Source organism: Oncorhynchus nerka, linkage group LG7, assembly GCF_034236695.1.
Source record: "Oncorhynchus nerka isolate Pitt River linkage group LG7, Oner_Uvic_2.0, whole genome shotgun sequence".
Taxonomy (NCBI): domain Eukaryota; kingdom Metazoa; phylum Chordata; class Actinopteri; order Salmoniformes; family Salmonidae; genus Oncorhynchus; species Oncorhynchus nerka.
This window is the reverse complement of record NC_088402.1, coordinates 34,902,140-34,915,196: the sequence shown is the minus strand read 5'-3', so window position 1 is coordinate 34,915,196 and position 13,057 is coordinate 34,902,140. Positions and strand designations below refer to the sequence as shown.

Sequence of the window (13,057 nt, the reverse complement as noted above, 5' to 3'; positions counted from 1 at the left end):
CGCTACTATACATGATACCTGCATTGAGTATGGAACCGCCATGATGCTTGTCCTCTTGCATCAGATAACATTTTGGGATAAATGTCCGATAAAAATGTAGGACATTGCCCCTGTGCTGCGTTTTTGGGAATACGTTTGATCACTATTAACTACAGGCGTTTTTATCTCTCTGATTTGTATCTCTCTGGTCTAGCAGCAAATAGTGAATATATGTTATTTTATTTTACACCGGTCTCATCTCAACTACTCCATTGCTATGCAAGTTTAAAAAAAAGCATGAGTCATGCATGTCTTTCTTCCAGAGTGCCGCAGCACACACGCGCACACATGCACACGCAGTTCGGTGCAGCAGCGCATCCCGCGCCTCACTGCAGTGAAAAACGTCCCATCCACCTACAGCACACACGCATTGCGTCTCCGCTAGTTATTTTTTTTTAGCTCCCATCAACACCAACGCGTTAGGAGTAGCTGAACGCGCCTTATCGACATTATAAATCAGAAAATAAATAAAGGAATAACTTTCTTGTTCGAACCAGAGGAGGTAAGACAGAATACACACTTTAATGCGGCATGCTTTGTGAGATGGTCTAACTGAGACATGACGTAGCACGTTCCTGTTTTATGTAGCCCAAATTAGCAGGTGTATGGTTAAACTTACAATATCCTACCCGTATTTATCTAACTTGACGACCACAGAACATTGCAGATATTTATCGGTTTTCTGACTAAAGCTTTATGTTCGATATTTGTGAAGAAGATAATCTATAGTATGGTGATGAGCTCGTCCTCACATGGGTTAAAGTTGTGTGATGATGGCGCAGTACAGGGTTTGGAGAATTGCCAAAATCGACTGCGGTCCTGATGTTGCTCTTTTGTCACCGGCGGCAGACGTCTCAATTTACCTCCCTCTGAAATATTTTGAAGTTAATTGGAATGCAAACATGATATTGATTTATGTTAACGAAGAGTTCTTGATAATTTACGTCATATATTTGTTATTTTTTAAATGTAATTGAGAGCCTGCATGTTCAAGATCACAATGACCTGTAATTGCCTGTTGTTCCCAGAGTTCATAATAACCTTTGTCAAGACAAATTGCAGGTTTTGCCCACTAATGCATATGCATATTTGTTCAAACAAAATATGGCGTGTTTACAACCAATGTCAATGAAGTATCCCAAATTCCTCATATTATCCTGCAAAAAGATTTCCTGCAGTTTCATTTTTAGCTGTCTTTATTATTGCTGGGCTCCTCAAAAAACATACATTTTCCCCTCCTCATAACCCTTTTCATCTTTGTATACTCCTCCAGTAATTTACTGCAGCTTTCATTCATTGCCTTGTCCATCATTTTCTCAGTTCATTACTGTTTATCTATGCCATTTTGTGTAGCTTTTCTGCATCTAAAGCCTTGTCAGCCTCGACAACATGGGCCTCAAAAGCCAGGACCCCCTGCCTCCCACTAGCAATCTCACCTCAGGACAAGTGGGCTCCTTCCAGAAGGTGGAGCCTAAAACCTTGGGGGTGAGTGACGTCTTCACATAGGCATAAAAAAAAAACGTTATTTAACTAGCAAGTCAGTTAAGAACAAATGATTATTTACAATAATGACAATAAAGCCCTCCTGTGGGGATGGGGGCTGGGAATAAAAATATAGGACAAAACACACATCAGGACAAGAGAGACGACACAATACTACATAAAGACTACACTAAGACGACAACAGCATGGCAGCAACACATGAAAACACAGCATGGTAGCAACACAACATAACAACGACATGGTAGCAACACAACATGGTAACCGCACAAAACAGGGTACAAACATTGTTGAGACAGACAACAGCACAAAGGGCAAGAAGGGAGAGACAACAATACATCACGCAAAGCAACCATAACTGTCAGTAAGAGTGTCCATGATTGAGTCTTTGAATGAAGAGCTTGAGATAAAACTGTCTAGTTTGAGTGTTTGTTGCAGCGAACTGAAAAGAGGAGCGACCCAGGGATGTGTATGCTTTGGGGACCTTTAACAGAATGTGACTGGCAGAACGGGTGCTGTATGTGGAGGATGAGGGCTGCAGTAGGTTTCTCAGATAGAGGGGAGTGAGGCCTAAGAGGGTTAAATAAGCAACAACCAGTGGGTCTTGCAACGGGTATACAGAGATGACCAGTTTACAGAGGAGTATAGAGTGCAGTGATGTGTCCTATAAGGACAATAGGTGGCCGAATGGTAAAGAACATCTAGCCGCTTGAGAGCACCCTTACCTGCCGATCTATAAATTACGTCTCCGTAATCTATCATGGGTAGGATGGTAATCTGAATCAGGGTTAGTTTGGCAGCTGGGGTGAAAGAGGAGCAAATACGATAGAGGAAACCGAGTCTAGATTTAACCTTAGTCTGCAGCTTTGATATATGCTGAGAGAAGGACAGTGTACTTTCTAGCCATACTCCCAAGTACTTTTATTCAAGCTCTAAACAAGCTCTAAACCCTCAGAGGTAGTCATCACACCTGTGGGGAGAGGGGCATTCTTCTTACCAATCCACATTACCTTTGTTTTGGAGGTGTTCAGAACAAAGTTAAGGGCAGAGAAAGCTTGTTGGACACTAAGAAAGCTTTGTTGTAGAGCTTTTAACACAAATTCTGGCGAGGGGCCAGTTGAGTAGAAGACTGTATCATCTGCATATAAATGGGTGAGAGAGCTTCCTACTGCCTGAGCTATGTTGTTGATGTAAATTGAGAATACCGTGGCGCCTAGGATCGAGCCTTGTGGTACACCCATGGTGACGGGCAGTGGCTGAGACAGCAGATGTTCTGACTTTAAATGCTGCACCCTTTGAGAGAGGTAGTTAGCAAACCAGGTCAAAGACCCCTCAGAGACACCAATACTCCAGTCATCAATACAGATGGTTGTGATACACTATAAGGATATGATATGAATCAATAACAGCTTAAATTCTGTACTGTAGAATAAAGCGTCATCATGATACCTTATAATATAATGATAATATATTAATTGAGGAGACTCTTATATTCCCAGCCTGAATCAAACCCATAACTGGGTCTTGTTCAGTAGGCACCAAATGAAACAGGAAAAAAAATAATCAGGGAGTGATTTCTGGACATAATAGCGAAGGCCCAATTCCATTTTCGTATTTCAAAATGTTTTGCTATGGTGTGTCCTGCTGAACACAACTATGGGGTTACCAAACACTTTGCTGTAGATGAGCCATCGAACCACATAATGTCCTTTTAATGGTACTGATGAGAGTTCTTAATGTATTGTCTCAGGCCGTCCAGATCATCATCGGGTGTCTTGTCCTCTGCCTGAGCGCCTCTGTGTTGCAGCTCCACGAGATCCACTTCACTGGTGATGTCGCTGTCCTTTTGATTGTTGTCTTACAGGTGAGTGAGCCATTGCTGACCCCAACCAAAGATCTACAATTAGATGTCCCTACCCCCAATCCTAATCTTAACCATTCGGGCAATAAAATCAATCCCAGCTCTATATCAGTTAGTAAGGGCAACTTCTACCTACTCCAGATGACATGTACCAGTCAGAATTTACTGGCCAAGTATCAACTATTACAACAGCGCCCTCTACATTGGCAGTGTGTCTTTAGGCCAGATCGGGCCAACCCTCCTCCTGGAGAGCTACCCTCCTGCAGGCTTTCGCTCCAACCCTGATCCACCACACATGAATAGGCTTACAGCCCTACAATGGCAATTTTCTAGAATAGATCATTTATTTTGTTGAATCAGTTATTTTAATCTCTGTATAGGTGTGTAATCTGACCTGTGAGTCATGTGTCTTATTCTGTTATGGGTATACTCCCACAGCTCATCCTGTCTGGGTCGGTCCTTGTCCACGCGGGCAGGAAGCCTTCTCTCTTTTGGGTGGGTATAATGCAATTGGAGCGCATTCAGCTAGTTACATTTTTTTGCTGCATTTTTCAACAGTATGTACCGAACAACACATTATCCCGAAATGCTGCACACCATTCTTGGAGGTATGTTTACTCCTGTGTGACCACTGATATTTGTGAGTGATGTAGGCAATTTCTAAGAAATCACACAAACCCCAAAAAACTAACTTTCAATGTATAATATTTTCTGTCAATCTGGGCGTAGTCAGTGTAGTGGTGTACTCTCTCCCCAGGTGAAATGTACCCTGGTGCTGCACTTGATTAGTGCTGCCTTCTCCACGGCTGCTCTGGGCCTGATGTCCAAACACCTGCCCTACCGCCAGGACTCCTACCACTGTGAACACTGCCGAAGACTGGAGCTGCATGCTGTGGTAACCAGTCATTCTAACAGTATACCTTGAATTATTACATAAATTTGCATATAAACAATTATTACATACAATACCGTTCAAAGGTTTGGGGTCACTTAGAAATGTCCTTGTTTTTGAAAGAAAAGCAAATTTTTTGTCCATTGAAATAACATAAAATTGATCGGAAATACAGTGTAGACATTGTTAATGTTGTAAATGACTATTGTAGCTGGAAATTGCTGATTTTTAATGGAATATCAACATTGGCTTACAGAGGCCCATTATCAGCAACCATCACTCCTGTGTTCCAATGGCATGTTGTGTTAGCTAATCCCATGTTTATCATATTTAAAGGCTAATTGATTATTAGAAAACCATTTTGTAATTATATTAGCACAGCTAAAAACTGTTCTGGTTAAAGAAGCAATAAAACTGGTCTTCTTGAGACTAGTTGAGTATCTGGAGCATCAGCATTTGTGGGCTCGATTACAGGCTCAAAATGGACAGAAACAAAGACCTTTCTTCTGAAACTCATCAGTCTATTCGTGTTCTGAGAAATGAAGGTTATTCCATGCGAGAAATTGCCAAGAAACTGAAGATCTAACACAATGCTTCTTGGCAGTTTCTTGCATGGAATAGCCTTCATTTCTCAGAACAAGAATAGACTGACGCGTTTCATAAGAAACTTCTTTGTTTCTGTCCATTTTGAGCCTGTAATCGAACCCACAAATGCTGATGCTCCAGATACTCAACTAGTCTAAAGAAGGCCAGTTATATTACTTCTTTACCAGAACAACAGTTTTCAGCTGTGCTAACATAATTACAAAATGGTTTTCTAATGATCAATTAGCCTTTTAAAATGGTTAACTTGGATTAGCCAACACAACGTGCCATTGGAACACAGGAGTGATGGTTGCTGATAATGGGCCTCTGTAAGCCTATGTAGATATTCCATTAAAAATCAGCCGTTTTCAGCTCCAATAGTCATTTACAACATTAACCATGTCAACACTGTATTTCTGATCAATTTTTATGTTATCTTAATGGACAAAAAATGAGCTTTTCTTTCAATAACAAGAACATTTTTAATTGACCCCAAACTTTTGATTATTATTATTATTTTTTTACATACATTTACTAATTGAATAACATTATTTTTAAAAAGCATCTAAAAGAATGACATCATTTTAGGAAGAAACAATGAAGTGCAGGCTGAATTTTGATGTAGTCATTATGGTTTAGTCAACCTTCTCGGTCATCTTGATTGAGTAGCTGACCATGTCACACATTCTCCCCCTTGAGAGTTCATGTGGTCAAAAGACATACAATGAGAGTCACAATGTAAAATTCCCCAACTCATTTGCTGAATTTCATATAATTTTAAGCTAGTTCTTTGTGAAAAATGTGTTCACAATTAATTTATTCTGACAAATGTTTTGAAAGATCGTTACCGTTGTTGTTTGAATACATTTGTATCAGTTGCTGATATGCATTTTCTGAAACAATGTTTGCTCCGGACTAGGGTTGCAGAATTCCTGGAACTTTAATAAATTCCCTGGTTTTTCAGACACCTGGTTGGAGGATTCCGGATATCCTGCCTGTTCCCTCCTGATTCTGGGATCCTCCAACCGGGATTTCAGAAAAAAAACATTTCAATTTTTATAGAGAGCAAAAGGGTTGTTGCATCCAACAATAGCCTATACAAAAAAATCTATTGTGTCTTTCGTGGAAGTATTAGTGTAATGTCTTCACTCAAGGCGGTATTCTGACATGAGATCAGCACGCTTAACTTAAATGAGCAAAGATTAATGCGTAAATCTGTGTTGCGCACACTTATCTGCTCAAGATATTATACACTGTTCGAAACATTAAGAACTAAAGTTTTTCCGTGACAGACTGACCGGGTGAATCCAGGTGAAAGCTATAATCCCTCATTGATGTCACCTTTTTAAATCTACAAGGTGTCAAAAGCGTTCCACATGGATGCTGGCCCATGTTGACTCCAATTCTTCCCACAGTTGTGTCAAGTTGGCTGGCTGTCCTTTTCGGTGTTTGACCCTTCTTGATACACATGGGAAACTGTTGAGCATTAAATACCTAGCAGCTTTGCAGTTCTTGACACAACCCGGTGCACCTGGCACCTACTACCATACCCCGTTCAAAGGCACTTAAATCTTTGTTGTTCTGAGGGCAAAGGGGGTGGGGGGGTGCAAGTCAATATTAGGAAGCTGTTCCTAATGTTTGGTATAGTCAGTGTATATTTTCCTTTGCCATGTGCTGCTAGTTAAAAGCAACGTGTGGCCTATATACAGTACATCTGATTAAACTAAAGTTTTCTGTAAAATAAGCATTAAAAACATTAGTTGATTAATTGGTTCAGCACAGCACCCAGCTTCAAACCATACAGTAATGACGGAGAGGATCAGTTACATGGTTTTCATGAGTACTTCATCTACAGTTAGGCACTCCAATCTCCACCAAGGAATACTGGCAGACATGCATACCTTTATTTTGTCCTCCAAGTGGATTTGTTTAATGGCCTATATTTCAACATTGCTCCCATTACACATGATTCATGACCACTTTATCAAATATACAACAAAAAAAACATCCCACAACAACTTTAAATGTGTCAATTAAGCGTGCAGGCTTTTCTTTTTCTGCCACATCACATATTAGTAGTAGATATCAGTACCACAACAAAAATACTTGTTTAAATGTCATTATTGTTTAAAACAAAACAGCAAATTAAAGCAATCATTGATGAAACATGTAATAAGTGTTTTAGGGTTTGGTATTACCCAGAATTATTAAAAACGACCTTTAAAAAAAATTCAGCAAAGGAGTTTTGGATTTTGATTATTGTGGCAAGGCTTTGACCAATTTTAACAACATTGTTCTAAACTGTAAAAAGGCTGCAATGGAACAATTTGGCCTAAACTATTTATGGTGGGAGCTATGTCAAAATGGGGTCATGCATCAAAGTCTTTGACCCACTTTATTCTGTGTCTGCATAGGAGGTAGCATACACACATATTCTACTATGCTAACACGACTGCTCAAACTTAGTCCTCATATAGAACAGTACGAAACCTGTGTGGGATCTAGAATTGAATGTAAATGACATTTCTATTTTTGATGACACTATTAAGGTTTTAATTGATGATACAGCCAATCATCTATTGTATTTTTGCCATATTTTAAAGTAAAAAATATGTAAGAACATATGAAGAGTTACTGTTTATAGAATAGAAACACGCCATATGAGTATCTTATCTAGGTTAATGTAGTTTCAAGGGAAAAAGTGTAATTGTTCTTCAAAATGGAACATGTCTTTCTTTGTGTTTACTGTTTACTGCAGCAACATTGTTTCAGGAAATGCACTGGGCTGATCGAAATGAAATGTAAAGTAAGTAGTTGACCACTATTGTAGATATGTTCTGGTCAATGCTAACACTTGGTAGGTTGCAGTATTTCTGCCTTGTTCGCATAGTTGCTATAACAAAGCATTACCCGAAAAGGTATTGCAGCAAAAGTTTTAAATAACATCTTACCCAATCGTAAGTTTAGATAGGTATTAGTTATTTTATTCACTTTCATGTGGTTGATTATATGGCTATTCAAAAGGCCTAGTTTGACATCTGTTTGTATTATCTTGCTTAATTAATTAATTAATAAGATCTGACATTATAGTTTGCTTTTTGGACTGTTTTTTATCCCGCAATTGCATTCATTTGATGCTGTATGGAATTTATTGATGCTACTGTAATATCAAGCATTTTTCTCTGGACCACAATACCACTGTCCATCCCGCATGCCTTTCTTCACCTGTCTCTCTCCCGCATGGGTGGTTTCTTATAGCTCCTGATTGACGGCATCATAGGTACTCTGGTTATCTTCCTTATTCTGGAGCTGCTCATCTGTATCACAGCCATGCTGTTTGGCCTCAGTGTGCTGGCCTCAAGTGGTGGAATGCAGGTGAACCCACATATAACAGAACACATGGGAAAGGGCATTCTAAAATGCTCCAAGCACCATTTTACATGTGCAGTGCTGCCCAGGCATTGCGATTTTAAAACCTGTAACAATTTAGAACACTGCAGATGGTGTTTGCTGCATGTGAAAATGTATTTCAATCTATTTATTTTATATGGGCTCAATTCAGACTTAGGAAATGTTTGCCTTTCCTGCGCTTCTCAGTATTTGGTATTCAGACTTACTTTCCGCAGGTGCGCAACAAGCTCTTTGAGAGTGGCTCTTTTATGCGCACTGAATATATTTAATTAAACTGCTGAAAACCCTCCCACTTGCTGGCCAACTGATTTCCTCATGGACTTTTCATTCAATGTGGTTTTCAGTTATCTAAAGCCATCCCTTTAAATACGGTGCACCTTTAATTCAAATGTTCTTGACAGTCACTATAATATATTGAGAGAATGGGTTCAGAATATTAGGGATCAATGAAAGAAAGCCAGACAATTATAGGCCTATGCATATCTCAGTTTTAGCACCAATTGGTAAATTGAAAAAGTATCCGATCTGTACATTATTAAGGGTTAGGAACATATTTAGGGATCTACCTACTTTACAGGGTTGGAGAGCCTTTACTGACAAAATATATTGGGGAATACAAAATACAGTGGTTTGATTATCCTGAAAGTTGCCATTCAGTTGTTCAATCCATTAAATATTGGAAGAGGAGAAAACTACAACAATAAGGGTACGCATCCCTTGCGGGCACAAAACCGGTACGTTGCGGGCACTGGTCAGAATACATGTGGAGAGAAGTCGGATCTGAATTCCCCCATATGTGCATAAATAATTGCCACCTTCTTAAGGACTTTGTTGTATGGGAAGTTTTAAGACATTTTACTTCAAAGTTTGTGAGTTCTTTCAGTGCAAATTGTGCCTTTTTTAAGAAAACAAAAATGATACCCTTCATGTATTAAAACAAATGGCAGGGTGAACCCTCTATTACATATAGATACTGAACATCACACGTTTATGTCTTGTTCTCCCTTTAACTTCCTCTTTCTTGCTCTCTCTCTAGTCATCCAGTGGAACTCAGCGCCCAGCCTACCCCCAGACTCGCCCCCCGGCAGGTCCCCCTGCTGTGCAGGCTGCAGCATCCCAGGTAGGGCCTAGCTAGCCCGGAGGGGTTAGCCTACCATATAGTGCCAGCCTAAAATGGCTTATCCATTTAGCACTGTTGGCTACCATTTACTGTGCATCTCTTGAGGTTTGATTACCTTGATGTGTTTGAGTAATAGATTCTTCTAATGTCAAACATTACATGTCAATATAATAACTGTCTCTTTCTCAGTCTTTCTCTCTCTGCCTCTCTCCTTAAGCAGGTGGCCGTTGTTGTCACTGAACCCGATTCCGACCAGGTAGAGGAGGTCTCCACTCCCCCCACTGACCCACAGGTGGAGCCCATCGAGGCGGCTGAGCCCTAAACCAAACCTCCTTCATCCTCCACTCCAGCCACTTGGGCCGGATTATATGCGCAACAGTGTTGGTCTTAATCTGAATTCCAAATCGAGCCCTAGACAGTTCTGTAGATCTGAAACGATTAAATAGGTGGTGGAAATTCCACCCAGCCTACCTAAAGGCAAGGTGAAGCATTTGGCCTACATACTGTTCAAACCTTTCATATCCTTTCAGATCTACAGGAATGCCAAGGGGTATAGGGGCTAGGGGTTAATTGGGAATTCAGCTTTCTAAGGAGATGGTGTGGTGACTGGCAGGGCAATTTCTCATGAATGACATATAACTGTTTTGCCGTAAATGAAGGCACTCAAACCTGTATTGCCTCAGTAATTATTAAGCTATATAAAATGGGAAGAAAATGTCAATTGTTACCAATGTTATTCATTTTGAGGATGTTTGCAAAGCTACGAGACTGATTATAAGTATTATCATGGATGCAAAAAGTGAAGGATGAACATATAGGACAGGGGTTCTACATCTCTGATCCTGAGGAGGGTATGCAGGCTTTTGTTCTAGCCCAACACTAACACAGCAGTTTCAAATAATCAACTTATCAAGGTCTTAGTTTCTAACACTGTCACTGCATGGATTGGAGGATTCTAGGGACTAACTGAAGCTAATGTAAAATTGTATGTAGGTATACTTTCATTGCTTCTTTTGTTGTTTTTTGGTGGCATCACACTTTTTGAGACCAAATAATACACGCTTTTATCACTACCGTGTCATAATACTGTATAGTGATGTATTCATGATGCTTCTTGCTTTACATAATATAATTCTGTTCATTGTTTTTAGTCTAGTTTTGCACATTCATGTATTTTAAAGTGAATGATATCACAGCTCTAATCACTTACCAAGCTAACCAACCAATGCTGGCAATGTATTGTCGTGCTCATTGAGAGGATTGTATCATGTTAGAATATAGAATAGTTGTAGATGAACACTGATGAACACATTAGAAAAAAGCAAGCAAATACTGTTACATGCCACATCAACACACAGAATACGTAATTGATCCCTACCATAGCCTAACCTTTTCCGTGTGTGTTATGATTCCATCATAAGAAACCTGACTTGTATGGCATTTGTTTGAATATCTACTTTCTTTATTTGTTTCTTTATTACTTGTTTTTTTTATTGAACAATTTGCTCTAACAAAGCAAAAGAGTCTCTTGCGTATGCTCTAATATTCTAGACATACTAAAATACTCAAACAGTAAGAATATTCTGGACTGCCCTAAAAAAATCTTTTTTTAAGTATGTCCATTTGACATTTTAACCAAAAGCTAACTGACATTGTAGTACTTGTTTTTGTGTCATTCCAGCCCTTGTTGACCACTGAACTAACTTTTGCAGTTCTTCCTTTTGCGACAATACAGCACTTGTCGACCACCCTCCACCTCTTTTAATTGTGAAGAAAAGTCACTGCTGTTACTGTAATATTTGTGCATGGTCCACTGATGCCTTGTCCTCACAAGAGGGCAGCATTGGTGAATGTGTTGATGTTCTAAAGGTCTGGTTTTCTGTTTATTTACAATGTGTTTGACTGTGCTATTGATATGGGTATTTCTGTTAACATGCAATAAAGTAAGTCTTTCAGAGCCAACTTTTTATTTAGTTATATCATTTTTTTCAGAGGGGGGGGGGGGTTACAAGTACAAAAACAATCAAGGAAATACATACAAAAATAACCCAAACCCATTCCCCGCCTCAGTCCCCATCTGTCCGCCCACACCTTCCCTCCCCACCAAGAAACCATGTAAGAAACTTTAAAATGGTTAATTATCCAGCAAGCCAGTTTCATTGGATCATATGCAATAGACACTGGTACTGTTTACTACAGTGCATTCAGAAACTTTTCCTACCCCTTGACTTAATCCAAATTTTGTTGTGTTATAGCCTGAATTACAAAAAAAGAACACTCATATTACCCCATTTCTTTTATGTATTAAATAAAATACAGAAATATATAATTTACATAAGTATTCACACCCCTAAGTCAATACTTTATAGAACCACCTTTAGCAGCGATTACAGCTGTGAGTCTAAGCTTAACACACCTGGATTGTGCAACATTTGCCTTTTATTCTTTTCAAAATCTTTCAAGCTCTGTCAGATTGGTTATTGATCTTTGCTAGACAAGCATTTTTAGTTCTTGCCATAGATTCTTAAGTAGATTTAAGTCAAAACTAACTTGGCCACTCAGGAACATTCACTTGTCTTCTTGGTAAGCAACTCCAGTGTAGATTTGGCCTTGTGTTTCAGGTTATTGTCCTACTGAAAGGTGAATTAATTTCCCAGTGTCTGGTGGAAAGCAGACTGAACCAGGTTTTCCTGTAGAATTTTGCCTGTGCTTAGCTCCATTCCGTTTATTTTTTATCCTGAAAAACTCCCCAGTCCTTAATGATTACAAACATACCCACAACATGATGCAGCCACCACTATGCTTGAAAATATGGAGTGGTCCTCAGCAATGTGTTGTATTGATTTTACCCCAAACATAATAATTTGATTCTGTACAGGCTTCCTTCTTTTCACTCTGTCAATTAGGTTAGTTTTGTGGAGTAACTACAATGTTGTTGATCCATCCCTCAGTTTTCTCCTGTCACAGCCGTTAAACTCTAACTGTTTTATAGTCACCATTGGCCTCAAAGTGAAATTCCTGTGTAGTTGACCTCCTCTCCGGCAACTGCCTGCCTGTGCCATTAAACCCCTACAACTCATCCAGAACGCCGCAGCCCGTCTGGTGTTCAACCTTCCCAAGTTCTCTCACGTCACCCCGCTCCTCCGCTCTCTCCACTGGCTTCCAGTTGAAGCTCGCATCCGCTACAAGACCATGGTGCTTGCCTACGGAGCTGTGAGGGGAACGGCACCTCAGTACCTCCAGGCTCTGATCAGGCCCTACACCCAAACAAGGGCACTGCGTTCATCCACCTCTGGCCTGCTCGCCTCCCTACCACTGAGGAAGTACAGTTCCCGCGCAGCCCAGTCAAAACTGTTCGCTGCTCTGGCCCCCCAATGGTGGAACAAACTCCCTCACGACGCCAGGACAGCGGAGTCAATCACCACCTTCCGGAGACACCTGAAACCCCACCTCTTTCACGAATACCTAGGATAGGATAAAGTAATCCTTCTCACCCCCCCCCCCTTAAAAGATTTAGATGGTGGCTGTTCCACTGGATGTCTTAAGGTGAACGCACCAATTTGTAAGTCGCTCTGGATAAGAGCGTCTGCTAAATGACTTAAATGTAAATGTAACTGAGTTAAGGACACCTGTATATGTAGTGACTGAG

General features: G+C 40.0%; 1 protein-coding gene across 4 annotated transcripts; it reads left to right on the top strand.

The window, feature by feature from the left end:
* The first annotated feature begins 358 nt into the window (after positions 1-358).
* LOC115131515 (uncharacterized) lies at positions 359-11,370 on the top strand. Of its 4 annotated transcripts, none has more exons than XM_029663294.2 (9): positions 359-541; positions 1,393-1,524; positions 3,290-3,403; positions 3,839-3,895; positions 4,158-4,295; positions 7,636-7,683; positions 8,136-8,252; positions 9,325-9,408; positions 9,629-11,370. In XM_029663294.2, the coding sequence occupies exons 2-9, from the start codon at positions 1,429-1,431 to the stop codon at positions 9,728-9,730; spliced, it is 756 nt and encodes a 251-aa protein (XP_029519154.1). In that variant the 5' UTR covers positions 359-541; positions 1,393-1,428; the 3' UTR covers positions 9,731-11,370. The 4 variants fall into 4 exon arrangements, with proteins under 4 accessions (XP_029519154.1, XP_029519153.1, XP_029519157.1 ...); XM_029663293.2 differs by having other exon boundaries at positions 9,626-11,370; XM_029663297.2 differs by lacking the exon at positions 7,636-7,683.
* The last annotated feature ends 1,687 nt before the right edge of the window (positions 11,371-13,057 follow it).